General features: G+C 46.2%; 1 protein-coding gene across 3 annotated transcripts in view; it reads left to right on the top strand.

Moving 5' to 3' along the window:
- ATR (Ataxia telangiectasia-mutated and RAD3-like protein) overlaps positions 1 to 15,725 on the top strand; it is a 95,806-nt gene that overhangs the window by 56,024 nt on the left and 24,057 nt on the right. For 2 of the 3 annotated variants that reach the window (XM_086495892.1, XM_086495895.1), the window contains one exon: positions 12,720 to 13,026. The exons of the other annotated variant lie outside the window; for it this stretch is intronic. In XM_086495892.1, the coding sequence (XP_086352018.1) occupies positions 12,720 to 13,026 (307 nt within the window). The remainder of the gene's footprint in view (positions 1 to 12,719; positions 13,027 to 15,725) is intronic. 3 annotated transcript variants of the gene reach the window in all.

The following is a 15,725-nucleotide window of genomic DNA, read 5'->3' as shown; positions in this document are numbered from 1 at the left end:
GACGGTGGAGAGGTCTACCAGCACTACTGGCATTCTCATAGACCGAGCATTGGAGCTAGGGAGATCTAGACGACCCCGAGGGAGGAGAGGAGCTACACAATTTCGAAGGAGGCTATGGCAAAGGATTCAAGCCATACTCTTTCGTCGTCCAGAGTGCAGATGAAGATGGATCTCTACTCGCCTCCCATATTGTCTTCACATTGTACTGCTTAGTTTAGGATCCCACAGTATTTATATTTTGTTATCCTAGTTTGATTTATTTTGTTAATCTGACTTTGTATCAGATACACTGCCTTGTGACTTTCTGGTCTCATAGGTCACTTTGGCCTTTTGAAGACGTTCATATAACATTTCATTTCATTTCATTTCTCTGTGTGTGTGTGTGTGTGTGTGTGTGTGTGTGCAGAGAGGACCTCGTTGCAGCAAGTTGGGGCACGGTAGACGAAGCTGCAGACAGCATTGTAGGGTTGAGAAGGGAATCGAAGACTAGCACAAGGACACCTTTGCACGCAGAGGTGGGTCGCTCTGAATTCTGCTCGCCAAACAACCACTGAGCTGAGCCGAAACTGCTGAGAACAGGATCGCAGCAGCCCTAGGGGATTCACGCGAGTGAGCTGGAGCAAGCAGGAGCTCGCGCGAAGGGCAGGCAGGGGACTCTCACGATAAGGCAGGAGAAGTCCTACGCGTAGAATGTCCCAGCAACACTACGCGTAGCAAGTCCCAGCATACGCGCCGCATCACCCCCGCCCTTCACCTACACGTAAGAAGTCCCAACCTTATGTTCAAATTTAGAGAAATTTTTAAGCCTTAAGGTAAAAATCCTTAAGATAAAATCTTTTAAGTTTGCCCTATTCTCCCTAGTACCCTACCCCACATTTGGGGCTCGGGTTCGATGGATCCGCCTACCGGAGGGGAAGGGCCGGGTGTATATAGCTACATCACCCCAAAAAAAACAACAGCTACATTTAAGCGGGGAAACAGAGATACTGTACTATCACCAAGATCATTACGAGTGGGCAAAATGTCCAAGATACATGATGAACTAATGATGGAGAAGGTCCATATGATGCTCAAATCAAAGCTAAACTACATGAGAGATGACATCAGGAAGGAAATGCACGCGAGCGCTGAGAGCTACAGGAACTCCATGTATGGAGACATGATGAGAGAACTAAGGAGAGAGATCCGGGGAATACAGAATGAGGAGATTCAGATCTTGAAAACGGAATTACGAAACCTAATCAAGGCAGAAGTAAATGTAACAGAATGCGTTATGCAAAAGAAACTCGATGAGGCAGTAGCAAGTTTTGAAGCATGGACAACAAATATGGAAAAACACATGGGGGAAACGGATGCAATAATCGAGGAGCTAAAGGAGAACTTGCGGCTTGCAAATCTGCAACTAAGGAGAAGAGAGACGACCAATCTTCGGTGCTGAAGGAGCTCAAGGACATGAAGGATCAGATGAAAGCTCTACGGGAAGGAGATAAACAAAAATTGAAAACGGCATCTTCATGGGCGGAACGTCTTGTGAAGACACAAGAAAAGGTTGATGAAGTAGAGAAATGGATTGAGGATGCGAAGAAAGGGAAGGCCCAGATGCTCGAGACCACACCTACTTCTACCATTATTAATATGACCATTGAGGAAGAGCAGAAAAGGAAGACTCGGGCTCTGCATGTGTGGGTCACAGGAGTCAAAGACAAAGAGAATGTAGATGAAGAAGTGAAGGAACTGCTACAACGCATGGGCATCATAGAGCCTACTCACACAAGTGCATGGAGAGTGGGAAAGAAAGGAATCGATGAGAAGGGAAACATAAAGGATACGGCACTTATTCTCCGATTCCCGAATATAGAAATAAAGAAAGAATTTCTAAAAAGAGGCCAACTCTTAAGAAAACCGGTATTTTCCTGGGAGATGACCTTACATTTGCACAAGTGGCACACATGCAAGAGTTGATGCCAGAGATCAGGGTAGCAAGAGAAAAGGGGAAAATCACCTTTTATAGAGGAGGGAAAGTAGTGGTTCTGGAAAAGCGCTCAGCATGACGGTGCGAGACCTATGGGGCGACGCTTCGGATAGCGGCGTGGAATTGTAATGGATCATATAGGCTAGATGTAGGTGCCTTTGAAGACAGCTTTAGGGACAGAGACATAGTTTTCTACTCCGAGAGACACCAGATACCGGGACATCGTATGCCACATGTGAAGGGTTATTTATGGGAAACAACTGGTCGACCAGACAAGAGATCTCTACAGGGTAGCCGTGGTTCAGGAGTAGTAGCCGTCTTATTTAAAGAGGAGCTGAAACCACTACTACAGATTATCACGAAAGATGAGCAAGCAAGGTATATGTGGGTGAGAATGAGAGCCGAGACAGGTAGATTTCTATATATCACTATATGCTACTTCCCTCCAAGTACCTCAGTCTACTCCTCACCTAAAGGACAATCCCCTTTCTCCATATTGAATAATGATATATGGGAGTTCTCTAGAGATGGAGACATCGTTCTCTTAGGAGACTTTAATGCCAGAACGGCCAACTCTCAAGCAGTATTCTATGATTCTTCTGAGGAAATGCTGAGAGAAGTGGATTTATCACAGAGGGGGCTTACTAGAAACTCACAGGATAAAGAGCACACTGAATATGGGAGACATCTCATGGAGATGGCAACTATACATGGTTTGGCCATACTTAATGGTCTAGAGAATTTCCCGTTATATGGGGGATTCACATGCTTCCCGCACAGCCATGGGTCCAGTACAGTGGATTATGTCACGACTTCACCAAGCTTTATTTCTAGTATCCAGGACTTTAAGGTGGGACCCAAACCGGTTGGGATTGCAGTGGATCATGGTCTCTTGACCTTATCAATCTCCTTCCAATACAATGCCTCTCAAGTACAAAGGAAGAAGACACACACAAGATATACTTTCACGCCAGAAACTGATTCAGTCTATGTGGAAAAGATCTATAATAGGATGTGGGCAACCGAGCCAGTATATACCGTAGAGGAGCTCAATTAACAGAGATACTACATGAAGCAGCACAAGAGGCATACCCACATACTCAACCTGATCAGAAGAGAGGAGCTGGGAACATGGCTCAAAATAGTTGGTATGACGAGGAATGCAGAGAGACGAGAACCCAGGTCCAGAAAGAGCTTACACTTGGGATCATCACATATAAGCAGTCTCGGATTGCTCTTCGGCGTATAGTACGTCGCAAGAAAAGGGCATTTTTAGCCAAACTGGAGAAGGATTTATATCAGCTCTTCTTGAGTCAAGACTCACATGAGGCATGGCGCCTATTTCAAGAGCACTCACCGCCTCCGACGATTACTTCTCCCGAGATGTGGGGTCAATATGTAACATCATTATATATGGTATCTGGACAGCCTCCATTACCAGATCCGCTAGAGCCATGCCCTGCTACTAGTACTTTCTTTACTACGGAAATGGTGGAAAAAGCTATTGATAAGATGAAGACAAGAAGAGCATATGATCATGATGGTTTAGTAGCAGAACATCTGATCCATGCCAGGGATCTACTTTCAAAAGTCCTTGCTCGTTTGTTTAATCGGGTCATGTGTGAAGGATTACCTGAATCTTGGAAATTATCTACTATCGTACCAGGGGATCCTATGATACTCGGGAACTACCGTACCATTATGGTAGGTCACACTTTGACCCGACTATACCCATCCATTCTTGAACAAAAATTGAGTAGATAGGCAGAGAATGAGGGCATAAGAACAACGGGACAAGCTGGATTCAAGAGGGGTTATTCCACTTTAGATCATATTCTTACGCTCAGAGCCATTATTGAGGAAGGAAGAGCAAACGGGAGAAGGATGTATTGTTGCTTTGTGGATTTTCAGAAAGCTTTTGATACAGTACCAAGGGATTGATGCGTAGGATGCAAGAGTTAGGGGTCCCCAAAGAGATTATTTGGGGGATCATGGCCTAATACGGGTCAGTAACTGGTTATGTACGTGCCCCAGAAGGGGATTCCGACATTGTTCATTCCACCGTTGGAGTAAAGCAAGGATGCCCATTGTCCCGTACTTTATTTGGTATGTACATAGATGAGGTATCAGATTACATTGATAGAGAGGGTGACAGAGGGGCTTAACTTGCAGGTTCATGGATCCCTTTGTTGTTGTATGCAGATGATATTTTACTGATAGTAGAATCACCAGATGGAATGCAGAGGTAGCTAGATGCATTACATAAATTCGCGGAGGACAGTGGACTGTCGGTAAACTTGGGTGAAACCAAAGTTATGGTGTTTAACACCACACTGCAGTGGGTTAGGAGATCGGCACCTACATTTGCATATGGCCAGGATACAGTAGAGTACACAGATGCATACACATACCTTGGGGTGGTATTTGTAGGACCGAAGTTTAGTCTTAAGAAAGCAGCGGATGCTAGATTATCCAGAGCCTCTGCGGCCCTGGGAGGGTTGGAGAGGATGTGTTCACAAGTGCAGTTTCAGGAACCACGAACAAAACTTTGGCTCTTTGATACTGTGGTGTCTTCGGCTATGCTTTATGGGGTCCAGATTTGGGGACCATCTGTGGATGAGGATAATTGGAAGTCAATGGAGAGACCTTTGGTATCTATGATTTCCCGAATGATTAGAGCCAAGGCCTCCGTACCACACGCGATTACCCGAGCGGAACGAGCGGCCCCTCTGATAGAAATTGAAGCTCTTACCAGATCAGTGTCCTTTATACATGGTTTGTGGGATACAAATAATGGCAGATATACTAGACTGGCCCTCGAATCTTCTCGACAATTAGCAATGAAAGGGGATACATCATGCTGGTATGCGCAACTGTCCTCGTGGTTTCAAAGACACGGGTTCAGTATGGAAAGATTACCTCCCTTCCAATACCGTCTTGAGGCTCCATCACTGGCAATGACACGAACGGAGATTAATAAAATCATCCGACAGGATCTTATACAGTTGGATACTAAGAGGACATGGGTAGACCCTACACAAGAATTGGGCACGAAGATGGCCGACTACAAAGAAAACTTCCTACAACTATCTGAAGATGGATTTGTGATTCACCTGAGTTACATGGATACCCACCTGTCTCATGGTTTGAGATGTGCTATTGGTCAGATTCGTACATCCTCACACCAGTTGGAGATTGAATTTGGTAGATTTAGGGGAATCCCACCTGAGAGCAGAATTTGCAAGTTATGCAGAATGGAGCCGGAGATAGAATTACACTATATATGCCACTGCACAGTATACTATGAGATACGTGGGCGTTTTCATTGCCTCTTTAAAGAAGGCTTTGGACCTCTAGATAGAATCATGCAATACCAAGATCAAAGATGCTTAGGCTTGTACCTACTGGAACTATATCGGCACAGGGATAATCTAATGAGAAGACAAAGAGCACTACAGCCTCAGAGGCAGATCACAGATTTCTTCGGATCGAGAGAAGCAGGAGTGGAAGGGGAAGCAAGAGGCCAGCAGCCAACACAAAGGAGTACCCAGATTCATACCAAAGGCACCCTAATTGACATAGCGATTGAGCTTAGGAAATCGAGATGACCACGACCAAGATGCAGAAGCACACTTCATCGGAGGAGACTACAACAAAGGATTAGAAGCATTCTAGCCAGACACCTAGAATGCTCCTAAGAAGTTTATTTAATACTTTGTATTGACTTTTTTCACATTTACTTTCACACTTTCACAGTTTTCACACTTAGTACTTTAGTACTAAGGTACCCAGACATTGTAACAGATTCACCACTTTTGTATGAGTTTGGTCTCATAGGTCATTCTGGCTTTTTGAAGACGTTAATATAACATTTCATTTTCTCCATCCGCGAGGACCTGACTCAGCTAGACACCAGGAGGACATGGATACAGCCAGCACAGGAGCTGGGCACGAAGATGGCTTTCTACAGAGAGCATCTGCTCCAGCTTACGATGGATGGTTTTGTGACGAGGCCCAGATACATGGACACCCACTTGTCTCATGGGATACGATGTGCTATTGGCCAGATGCGCACATCTTCACACCAGCTGCGGTTCGAGATTGGGAGATACAACGGAGTACCTGCAGAGGCTAGGACAGACCCCCTGTGTGACATTGAGCGTGAGACAGAGTTGCACTACACATGCCACTGCCCCATCTACTACAAGATACGAGGCCGCTTCCATTGCTTGTTCAAAGAGGGCTTTGGACCATTCTCCAGAGTCATGCGGTACGAGGATCAGAGATCCTTGGGTTTGTTTTTGCTCGAGCTGCGCAAACACAGAGAGAGCCTGATGAGAGGAGAGGCTAGCTAGTCTCAGAGACAGATCACAGACTTCTTTAGAGCTGCCATTGGACACTCGGAGGAGTTACTACCACAGCAGAGCTCGTCGCCTCACACCAGAGGCACACTGATCGACCGAGTGACTGAGTTGGGGAGATCCAGACGCCCATGATTGCGGAGGACTACACAGCATCGACGGAGCTTGCATTAGAGGATTCGGATCACTTTGGCTCGCCCGATCAGACTATTGCCATGGAGGAGATTGATGAGATCCACCAGCGACCGATGCATTATCTCCTGTGATCTAGCTATCCCAGCTAGGTGTTTAGCTGCTTAGTTCACACCTAGCAGTTTAGGCTTCCGTAGCATTTTATTTTGTCATTTTGTCATTTTGTCATCTTGTTACTCTGACTTTGTATCAGATCCACCACATTGTAACTTTCTGGTTTCATAGGTCACTTTGGCCTTTTGAAGACGTTAATATAACATTTCATTTCATTTCATTTCTCTCTCTCTCTCTCTCTCTCTCTCTCTCTCTCTAGCTCTGACACTCTAGTGACTTCAGCTATGCTCTACGGAGTTCAAGTATGCGGACCCTCAGTAGACCATTATGGGAGATCTGGCAGCATAGATGGATGGAGATATATGGAGAGGCCTTTGATCTCTATGATCGCTCGGATAATTCGGGCTAAGGCCTCAGTTCCGCATGAGATTATCCCAAGCTAGCCCCCCCCCCCGATGGTCGAGGCATTGACTAGATCAGTATCCTTTATACATAGTTTATGGGACCTTCCCAGAGATAGATATGCTTGGCTTGCCCTGGAGTCATCTCGACAACTAGCACTACAAGGCGATACAGCATGCTGGTATGGATAGATGACAACGTGGTTTCAATCACATGGTTTCAGCATGGATAGATTGCATCCATTTCAGTACTCCTTGGATGCACCCTCCCTATCTCTCACACTGATAGAGATCACCAGACTCATATGTCAGGATCTGATTCAGCTAGATACCAGGAGCACATGTATACAGCCGACATAGGATTTGGGCACGAGGATGGCCTTCTACGGAGAGCATCTTCTCCAACTCACGGAGGACGGTTTTGTGACTGGGCCTGCATACATGGATACGTACTTATCTCATGGGATAGGATGCGCTATTGGGCAGATACGCACATCCTCACATCAGCTCCAGATTGAGACTGGCCGATTTCGAGGAGTACCAGCAGGGGCCAGGATATGTCACTTAGAGCCAGAGACAGAGCTGCAATACACATGTCATTGCCCGGCGTAGTATGAGATACGAGATGGCTTTCACTATCTATTCAGAGAGGGTTTTGGACCATTTTCTAGAGTCATGAGATACGAGGATCAGAGATGTCTCCTATTGTTTCTACTAGAGTTGCGTAGACTTAGGGAGAGCCTGTTGAGGACATTAGGGGAGAGAATCTTAGAGATAGATCACAGATTTCTTTACACCAGCCAGGGGAGAACTAGAGGAGCAGTCATCACAGCATATCTCAGAGCCCACCCACACTAGAGCTTCAAATTCATTTCCTTAGTGTTTTAGTGTTTTAGTTTTAGTTCTTTGTACTTTCCATACTCAACCATGGTATCAAATTCACCAATTGTAACCTTTTGGTCTCATAGGTCATTTTGGCCTTTCAAAGACGTTAATATAACATTTCATTTCATTTCATTTCTCTCTCTCTCTCTCTCTCTCTCTCTCTCTCTCTCTCTCTCTCTCTCTCTCCCACACACATGAGCTAGGTACGAAGATGACTTTCTATAGAGAGCATCTTCTCCAACTCACGGAGCATGGTTTTGTGATCAAACCAGGATACATGGATACTCATCTATCCCACGGGATACAATGTGCTATTGGTCAGACAGGCACATCCTCACATCAGCTAGGGATCGAGACAGGCAGATTTAGAGGAGTACCCGCTGAGTTTAGGATTTGTCAGATGTGCCAAATAGAGCCAGAGTGTCACGTGACACATCCCAACCCTATGTGTCCGTGGACAAGCTACACCATAGCAGGGTTCCCGTTAGTCAAGTCAAGTCTAGAATAGTAGTGATCTGGCACTTTTGTGAGTCTATTCGTAGACCGTGCATGCCCAGTCACTTAGCATAGATGCATATCCTCCGGTTGCACATAGCATGATCATCGGAATTCCCATCAGAATTCATTAGCATCAGTTAGGGGAATTTTCCAGTGCATTTAGCCTATTTTCCGATTTATTGGGATTTTCACTTATTATTTTTAAGTGACTTTCCTACAAAAGTAGGTAGGGCAATTTTGCTAAGTTAATATATAAGCAAACCAAAATTCACACTTTCTGGCAGAAGAGGCAGCAGGAGCTCCCTGCTCAACAGGCAACTTCTCAGCAGTACCCCCCCGCCACAGTAGACCATTGCCATAACCTCCCTTCCCTTGGCGTTTCCAAGATCAGCATCGCCATCCCTCCACCCTCGAGGCTGGCGTTTCCATCATTCCCTGGCAGCAGTCCTCAAGAAGTACTAATGCCAGCCAGCAGTCCAATTCAGCCAGCGTTTTTGGGATCGTTAAGAACGAGCCTTGGCAGCGTTTTTGGACCATCATTGGCAGCGTTTTCAGCCAGGTTTTCAGCACCTAAACACGGCAAGGATTTCAGCCCCTTAGAACTGCAACAAGCCAGCGTTATCAGCCAAGGCAGCTTCTTCAAAAACGCAGTCTTGAACCCTGTTTTCCAGTGTTTTGTTCAGCCCTAAATTCCTTGTCAAAACAGGGAATTTCAGCCATGTGAATCAGCCATAAGACCTCTCAGAACCGCAGCAGTTGCCCCTTTTTGACAGCAGATAGAAACAGTCCATTTTCAGCCTTGAAACAGTCCAAGAAATTCAGCATCTAGAAGATCTCAGATTTCAGCCCAAGTCGCCGACGTCATCACCGTCGTCGTCATCGACATAGTCCCATTGCATCTGTCCATTGCATTCGCATAGTACACGGTTGTGCAATCAAGTAGACCACTCTCGTTGACGAGAGTGGGGCCTTCGGAGGAGAGTTTTACAACCTCTCGGTGTCGTATCTCTTCTCTCTCCTTCTCTCAGTCTCATTCATTTGCACGCACAACATCCACTCACTTTGTTCGTGACCACAACACTCTACAAGACGGAAAGCTCTCTCTTTCCCTAAAGAACTAAAAGAAACCTTGAGCAATAAAGATCACTAATCTTGAGAAAATACAACATTCATTCCGCTGCACCTAACATTGGTATCAGAGCTTTGGAAGTGTTTTGCATTACTCAAGGAAAGAACCACAAGAATTTTTTTTGCTTGTTGCGATCACACGAACCCAAGTTTACTTGGGCGTGGCGATTCCTAATCGTGTTTTGTTGAAGAGTGACAGGAATCCCAAGAAAGAAGGGCTTGTCCAGCCTCCCCTTGTGTCTCTTTTCACTCATTGAGAGCGGACCGTGCACTTAGCGGCCGGCCAATCGACGTGAGGTGGGAAAAAGCAACCTTGGTGTGAGTGCAAGGCCGTCAAGGGGTGCGCCCGCAGAAAAGGGTAGAACTCGGGTGAAGAGATGATCCTTCTCAACGCGATTTGCAAGCGAAAGAAAACCTCAAGAACCCCAAGAACCCAAGACCCTCAAGAATCTCAAGAACCCCAAGAACCCTAGATTCTCACGAATCAAGGACCTCAAGTATCTCAAGACCCTCAAGAACCCAAGTTCCTCGCGAACTTCAGAACCCAAGATTATAGTGCATGGTCGTCACCTAAAGCGGAATGGATACTTCGCATACAGGTGATGAGCATGAGAGAGGCGGCGAATATTTTTCCCCACCAGGAGACTTTTTCGACCCTCCCCCTTCGCCATCTACGCCAGGAGTTGCACTCAGTCCTATGGAGATGATGGTCAAGTCGATGTTGGACATGATGGCACAACAACAAGAAAAAAATCGAGTTGCATTGGCACAACTTGCAAGCAAAGCAGAAGCACAAGAAGCCAAGGACCGCCAGCGCGATGAAAATCGCCTGGCTCAAGAACGTGAGCGCATTGCTCTTGCCGCAAAACAAGAAGAAAATCGGCTTGCTTTCGAACGCGAGCGCGATGAATGAGAAGCTCAAAGGGAGATTCGCCATCAAGAATTTCTTTCCCACATCCTAGCCTCGAAGACCGATCCATCCAAAGATCGTGGAAGTTTGTCAAGTGGCGCAAGCCACGACACGGATTCCAACCATCCAGTCACAGAAAAGTTGACTTTCAGTAAGTATGACGGTAAGATGGATGCTACAGTGATTCATTCTTGGTTGCATCAATTTAATGCTTATTTTGCGACAGCTAAGAAGACAGGGAATAGCAAAGTTTTGACGGTAGCTATGTACCTTGCCGGTGATGTCATAAATTGGTACCACGCATGGCAAGAGGCACAACTAGCCGCGCACCTAGAGGCAGCCGACGATTTCACGCCCCTCTCCTTTAGTTGGGTTGATTTCCAAGACAAGCTCAAGGCGTGGTTTATGCCACCTCAGTATCTCGCACGATTGAAACACGATTGGCGTGCTCTCAAGCAAAATGGTATGCCGGTTATGTCTTTTTCTAATCGTGTTTTGCAACTAGGTACCCAATTACGCATGTCAGATGATGAGCGCAAAGAGGCTTTTCTCTTTGGATTGGACGAGTTTATCAAGTACGATGTCGAGGTATTCGATCCAATCGATCTCAACAAGGCGATAGCGATTGCTCTCGCACAGGAGATGAAGCACAACAAGGGAAAGCCTAAGGAGAACAAGACTTCCACAAGTACCTCACAGACTCCTCAGAACGGTAAGAACGGTAAGAATGATAACTCTTCTAACCAATCTACCAACAGTATCTTATCAAAGAATTCTTTCAATGAATCTAAGGGTAAGGCTAACACAACTGCTAAACCTAAGCTTACTCCAGATGAAAAGGTAGCACAAGGAATTGTAGGAGATTACATCACTTCGGAAGAACAAAGCACTTATTCTAAAGAAAGGCGTTGTTTTCATTGTCACATTAAGGGTCACATAAAAAGAACATGTCTTGAGCTTGACTCGAATGAATCTAAATAACCCACAGCACCCACTACATCTGTCAATGCAATGAATGATAACACGATTGTGCCCAAAGTTTCTCAGGACCCTCCCATTGATGATTCTCTCATTAAATGTTATGGTCGTACGTCGGGGCACCGTTGTCATATTGTTTGACCCAGGTAGTATGCATGATGTGATCAGCCCCTCTCTTGTTCTCTTGTTGAGAGAGCCCGCCTCGAAGTTAGTCCGAGATCTCCTATCGAGGTCTCTGGCTTTCATCCTGGTATGGACGCTCTCATCACTGAGGAATGCCTTGATGTGTTATTTGCAATTAAACAGACTGCCTTCACTAGAAAATTTGTTGTTTCTCCTCTCTCAGGATGTGATATGATTTTGGGCATTCGATGGTTTCGTTATAATGACGCTCTCCAGGATTTTCTGACTAACACCATAACTCTCAATGCCAAAAGTGATTCTCCTAGTGTCATTCATGGAGAGGACATTGCTCATTCTCCATCTCTCATTGCTAATATACAGGACAAGATTGACAAGATTCAAGAGAAGGAGACTCTCTCAGTCTCTTCTTCTCCACAACATGACACACATGATTTGCATGATTATGAGAAGCATGATGCTTTGAATGATAATGATTTGCATGATAAAGACAAGCATAATGAACTGCATGAACCAGAAGTGATTGTTCACAAGGATGATGTGTTAGTTGATGCTTTTTCTAGCGAAGCTAACCTCGTTGTAGATTCGATCAATCACCAAGAATCGATCTTGGCTTTCGAGTCGAGGTCCACAGATCCCCCACAAGAAGATTCGATAGATCCCGAAGAGGCGATCTTGGCTCTCGAGCCTTGGTCCAAAGAACCATCACAGGAAGTATTATGTGGTAGCATGATTGATATGCACGCATTGTTCGAATGTTTCATTCGTGATCGTTTCCTGTATTTTAGTCAGCATCGTTATGTGATCCCTTTTCCTAAGCATGACATATTGTATGTTGAGCACTTTTCTCTCATGGATGAGCACGAATGTATGCGGATTGTTCATGAAAAGTTGAAAAGTTTGTATGTCAGGAAGTCACATTCCATGTCTCTTCCGTGGCATGACACAGTTTCTGAACGAGCACATGATAGTATGAGCACCAAGCATGGGCATTCCCATTCTGATTTGCCACAGTTGATTGTTTTTGATCAAACAGAAAAGATTCGGCCTCATTGTTTGCATGTGTTTGATGAACGGTTTGTCATTCCGTCTATGTGTTCATCTACATTGCATCACAGTCTTTAGAGAAGACAAGATTTTTTTCCTTCACTTTACATGGAATGGGTATGTTCATGGTTTTGTGTTGGAGATGGTTTCAGGAATTTTCAGCCATGGAGATTTTTGAAGACGAAAGAAGCAGGACTCTAGACGAAGTTGAAGCAAGAAAGGAGATTCAGAAGACTTTGTGTCGCTTTCGGCGCGGCCCAAAGAAGAAAGCGTTGCAGACCTTTATGATGTTTAAGTACCGCACGACCCACACATCAGAGTGGGCCGGCGAAGATTCCCTTCCAGGATTCCGGATGCTGTTGGCTATCTCTCTCGAGCATTGTACACCGTTGTGCAATCAAGTAGACCACTCTCGCCGACGAGAGTGGGGCCTTCGGAGGAGGGTTTTACAACCTCTTGGTGTCGTATCTCTTCTCTGTCCTTCTCTCAGTCTCATTCATTTGCACGCACAACATCCACTCACTTTGTTCGTGACCACAACACTCTACAAGACGGAAAGCTCTCTCTTTCCCTAAAGAACTAAAAGAAACCTTGAGCAATAAAGGACACTAATCTTGAGAACATTCATTCCACTGCACCTAAGACAGAGACACAGCTACATTACATCTGTCATTGCCCAGTATAATATGAGATATGAGGCCGCTTTCATTGTCTATTTAGAGAGGGTTTTGGGCCACTTTCTATGGTCATGAGATACCAGGATCAGAGATGCCTCAGATTATACTTACTGGAGATTCGCAAACACAGAGAGGACCTCTTGAAGAGGGGCACAATGAGAGAGATCCAGCAACAGGGAAGATCACAGTTTTCTTTCAGTCATAGACAGAGGAGTTCGAGCAACCCCCACAACATAACAACACCAGAGGTACCAGAGGCATACTACTTGATCGGGTGATAGAGTTGGGGAGGTCCCGTCGCCCACGGATGAGAGGGCCCTCTCAATATCGACGGAGACTGCGACAGAGGATCCATACCATATTGGAGCGACATAGGAGCCATCCCGGATACCGATGTATATGTATATGATGCCTCGACTGTCAGATAGCTCCACTGTATTAGCTCACCCTTTGTCTTCCGTTTGTATCAGCTTTCACCCCACCCCTACCCACTATTTTCTTTTCAGTTCTTTGTACTTTTTGTACCCAAACCTGGTATTAGATTCACCACATGTAACCTTTTGGTCTCATAGGTCATTTTGGCCTTTTGAAGGCGTTAATATCACATTTCATTTCATTTCTCTCTCTCTCTCTCTCTCTCTCTCTCTCTCTCTCTCTCTCTCTCTACGAGTCACAGGCTACAGGGGCGCGAGCTCCCACCACCGACAGATCGAGGAGATCCGAGCCCGGGAGCGCCGTGCCACTGAGGAGCGAGTGGCTCAGATGAGGGCCGACCCGACAGCTTTCATCCGGGTAGCCTTGGCACCAGACCCGCCCATGTACCACATCTTACATCCCCCCATTAGTACAGGATGGAGCTAGATAGCTTGATGGATGCATTCTCATGATTGTACTACCTTGAGCATATAGACATGCATATATCCCTAGAGATAGAGCTCCATCCCTCCTCAGATACTCCACTACCTACATTCAGTTCAGTTTTGTATCAGTTTTGTTTCATTTGTCTTTCCGATAGACGGATGACATACACACCATGTACATTTGATTTGTCTCATAGGCCGATTTCGGCCTGACATAGACGTTAAAAATGTTTCTTTCTTTCTTTCTTTCTTTCTCTCTCTCTCTCTCTCTCTGGCAGGCTGAGCGCGAGGGTCTCTCTGCAGCGAGGAGGACAGCTCTCTCTCTGGCGAGCTGCTAAGCGCGAGGCTGAAGGGGTCGCTGCAGACATCAGCGAACCCTAGCAGACGCGACCTACTCACAGCGTGCTGTACAGCCAGCTGTGCAGCCAGCGGATGTCGAGCTCACGGACCACTCGCTAGGAATTGCTGCAGGCAGTGCGTGGGCAGTTCGGGCGTCACACTTCCTGCAGCGTGGGATGCCTCAACGGGATGCTGTGCAGGCTGTTGTCTGAGCGCGAGCAGGTCTGCCATGCTCTCTCTCTCTCTCTCTCTCTCTCTCTCTCTCTCTTGTGCGTGAGTGCTTCAATCCCTTCATCGCGTGGAACTCCAGGTACTCTCTCTCTCTCTGTGTGTGTGTGTGTGTGTGTGTGTGTGTGTGTGTGTGTGTGGGTGAGGTGCTTCAGCCCCTGCAGCAGCTCTGGCGTGGGTAGCAGTTCAGCCCCTTGCGCATCTAGCTCCACTAGACACAGCAGTGGCGTCCGCGTTGGTCATTGGCGCAGGGCCTCTTTGCGAATACAGTTTTGGATGTGCAGGTCGCGCTCAGTAGGGGTGTCAGGTGTAGGTGACAACAACATATCACAAAGAGGCTGAACCTTTGGAACTTTGGCTGAATTGGTCGAGCGCCCGTAGTGGGCTGTGGATGTAAAGATACCCGCATCAAGTTGTGGGGTTTTGGTTTCTCCGCCTGGACTCAGATGAGCCAGAGCGTGGAGTTGTTTTCGAGGTCGTGGCTGATCTCTCAAGTGCGTCTTTATCCCATACTTTGTATGCCAGTAGAAGGGTGAGCCCCTTGAGCTTTGAACCCTTGTTATCTTGTATTGTGAGCCGTGTTGGGCTCGTCAAGTTGAGAAGGACATACCCTCGCTCACATATCCTTGTTTTGGAGTGGTTTCTAGTGTGCCGGCCACTATAGACCCGGACATCATACGCGACATCATATGCGTAGGATTCAGTGGGAAATTCTGTGTGCGAAATGGTAAGTGAGCCCGATACATCTCTTGAACGACAAAACATGGAAGCAATCTCCCCTGCAAAGGACCTTGCACAGGACACGGAAGCCGTCAATGTCTCAACTGTTTGCAAGTCGCGAGCAAAGGCAACCTTCATGCTCACGAACAAGCGGATGGCGCAGATGGAGAGGGAAATGAAGGAGTGGAAAACAGAGATGGAAGGATGGTGGATGGAGAAGGCCAACCTCCTTCAGATGCATCGTCTTCAATGAAGGCGCACAATGGAAGAAGGAGAAAGAGAGTCTTAACGCAGAAATACAGATACTCAAAGAAGAAGTCTCAGCCCTCAAACA

The sequence above is a fragment of the Adiantum capillus-veneris genome, chromosome 22 (genome assembly GCF_014529385.1).
Source record: "Adiantum capillus-veneris isolate H3 chromosome 22, ASM1452938v2, whole genome shotgun sequence".
Classification (NCBI taxonomy): domain Eukaryota; kingdom Viridiplantae; phylum Streptophyta; class Polypodiopsida; order Polypodiales; family Pteridaceae; genus Adiantum; species Adiantum capillus-veneris.
This window is presented reverse-complemented; position numbering and strand designations above follow the sequence as displayed.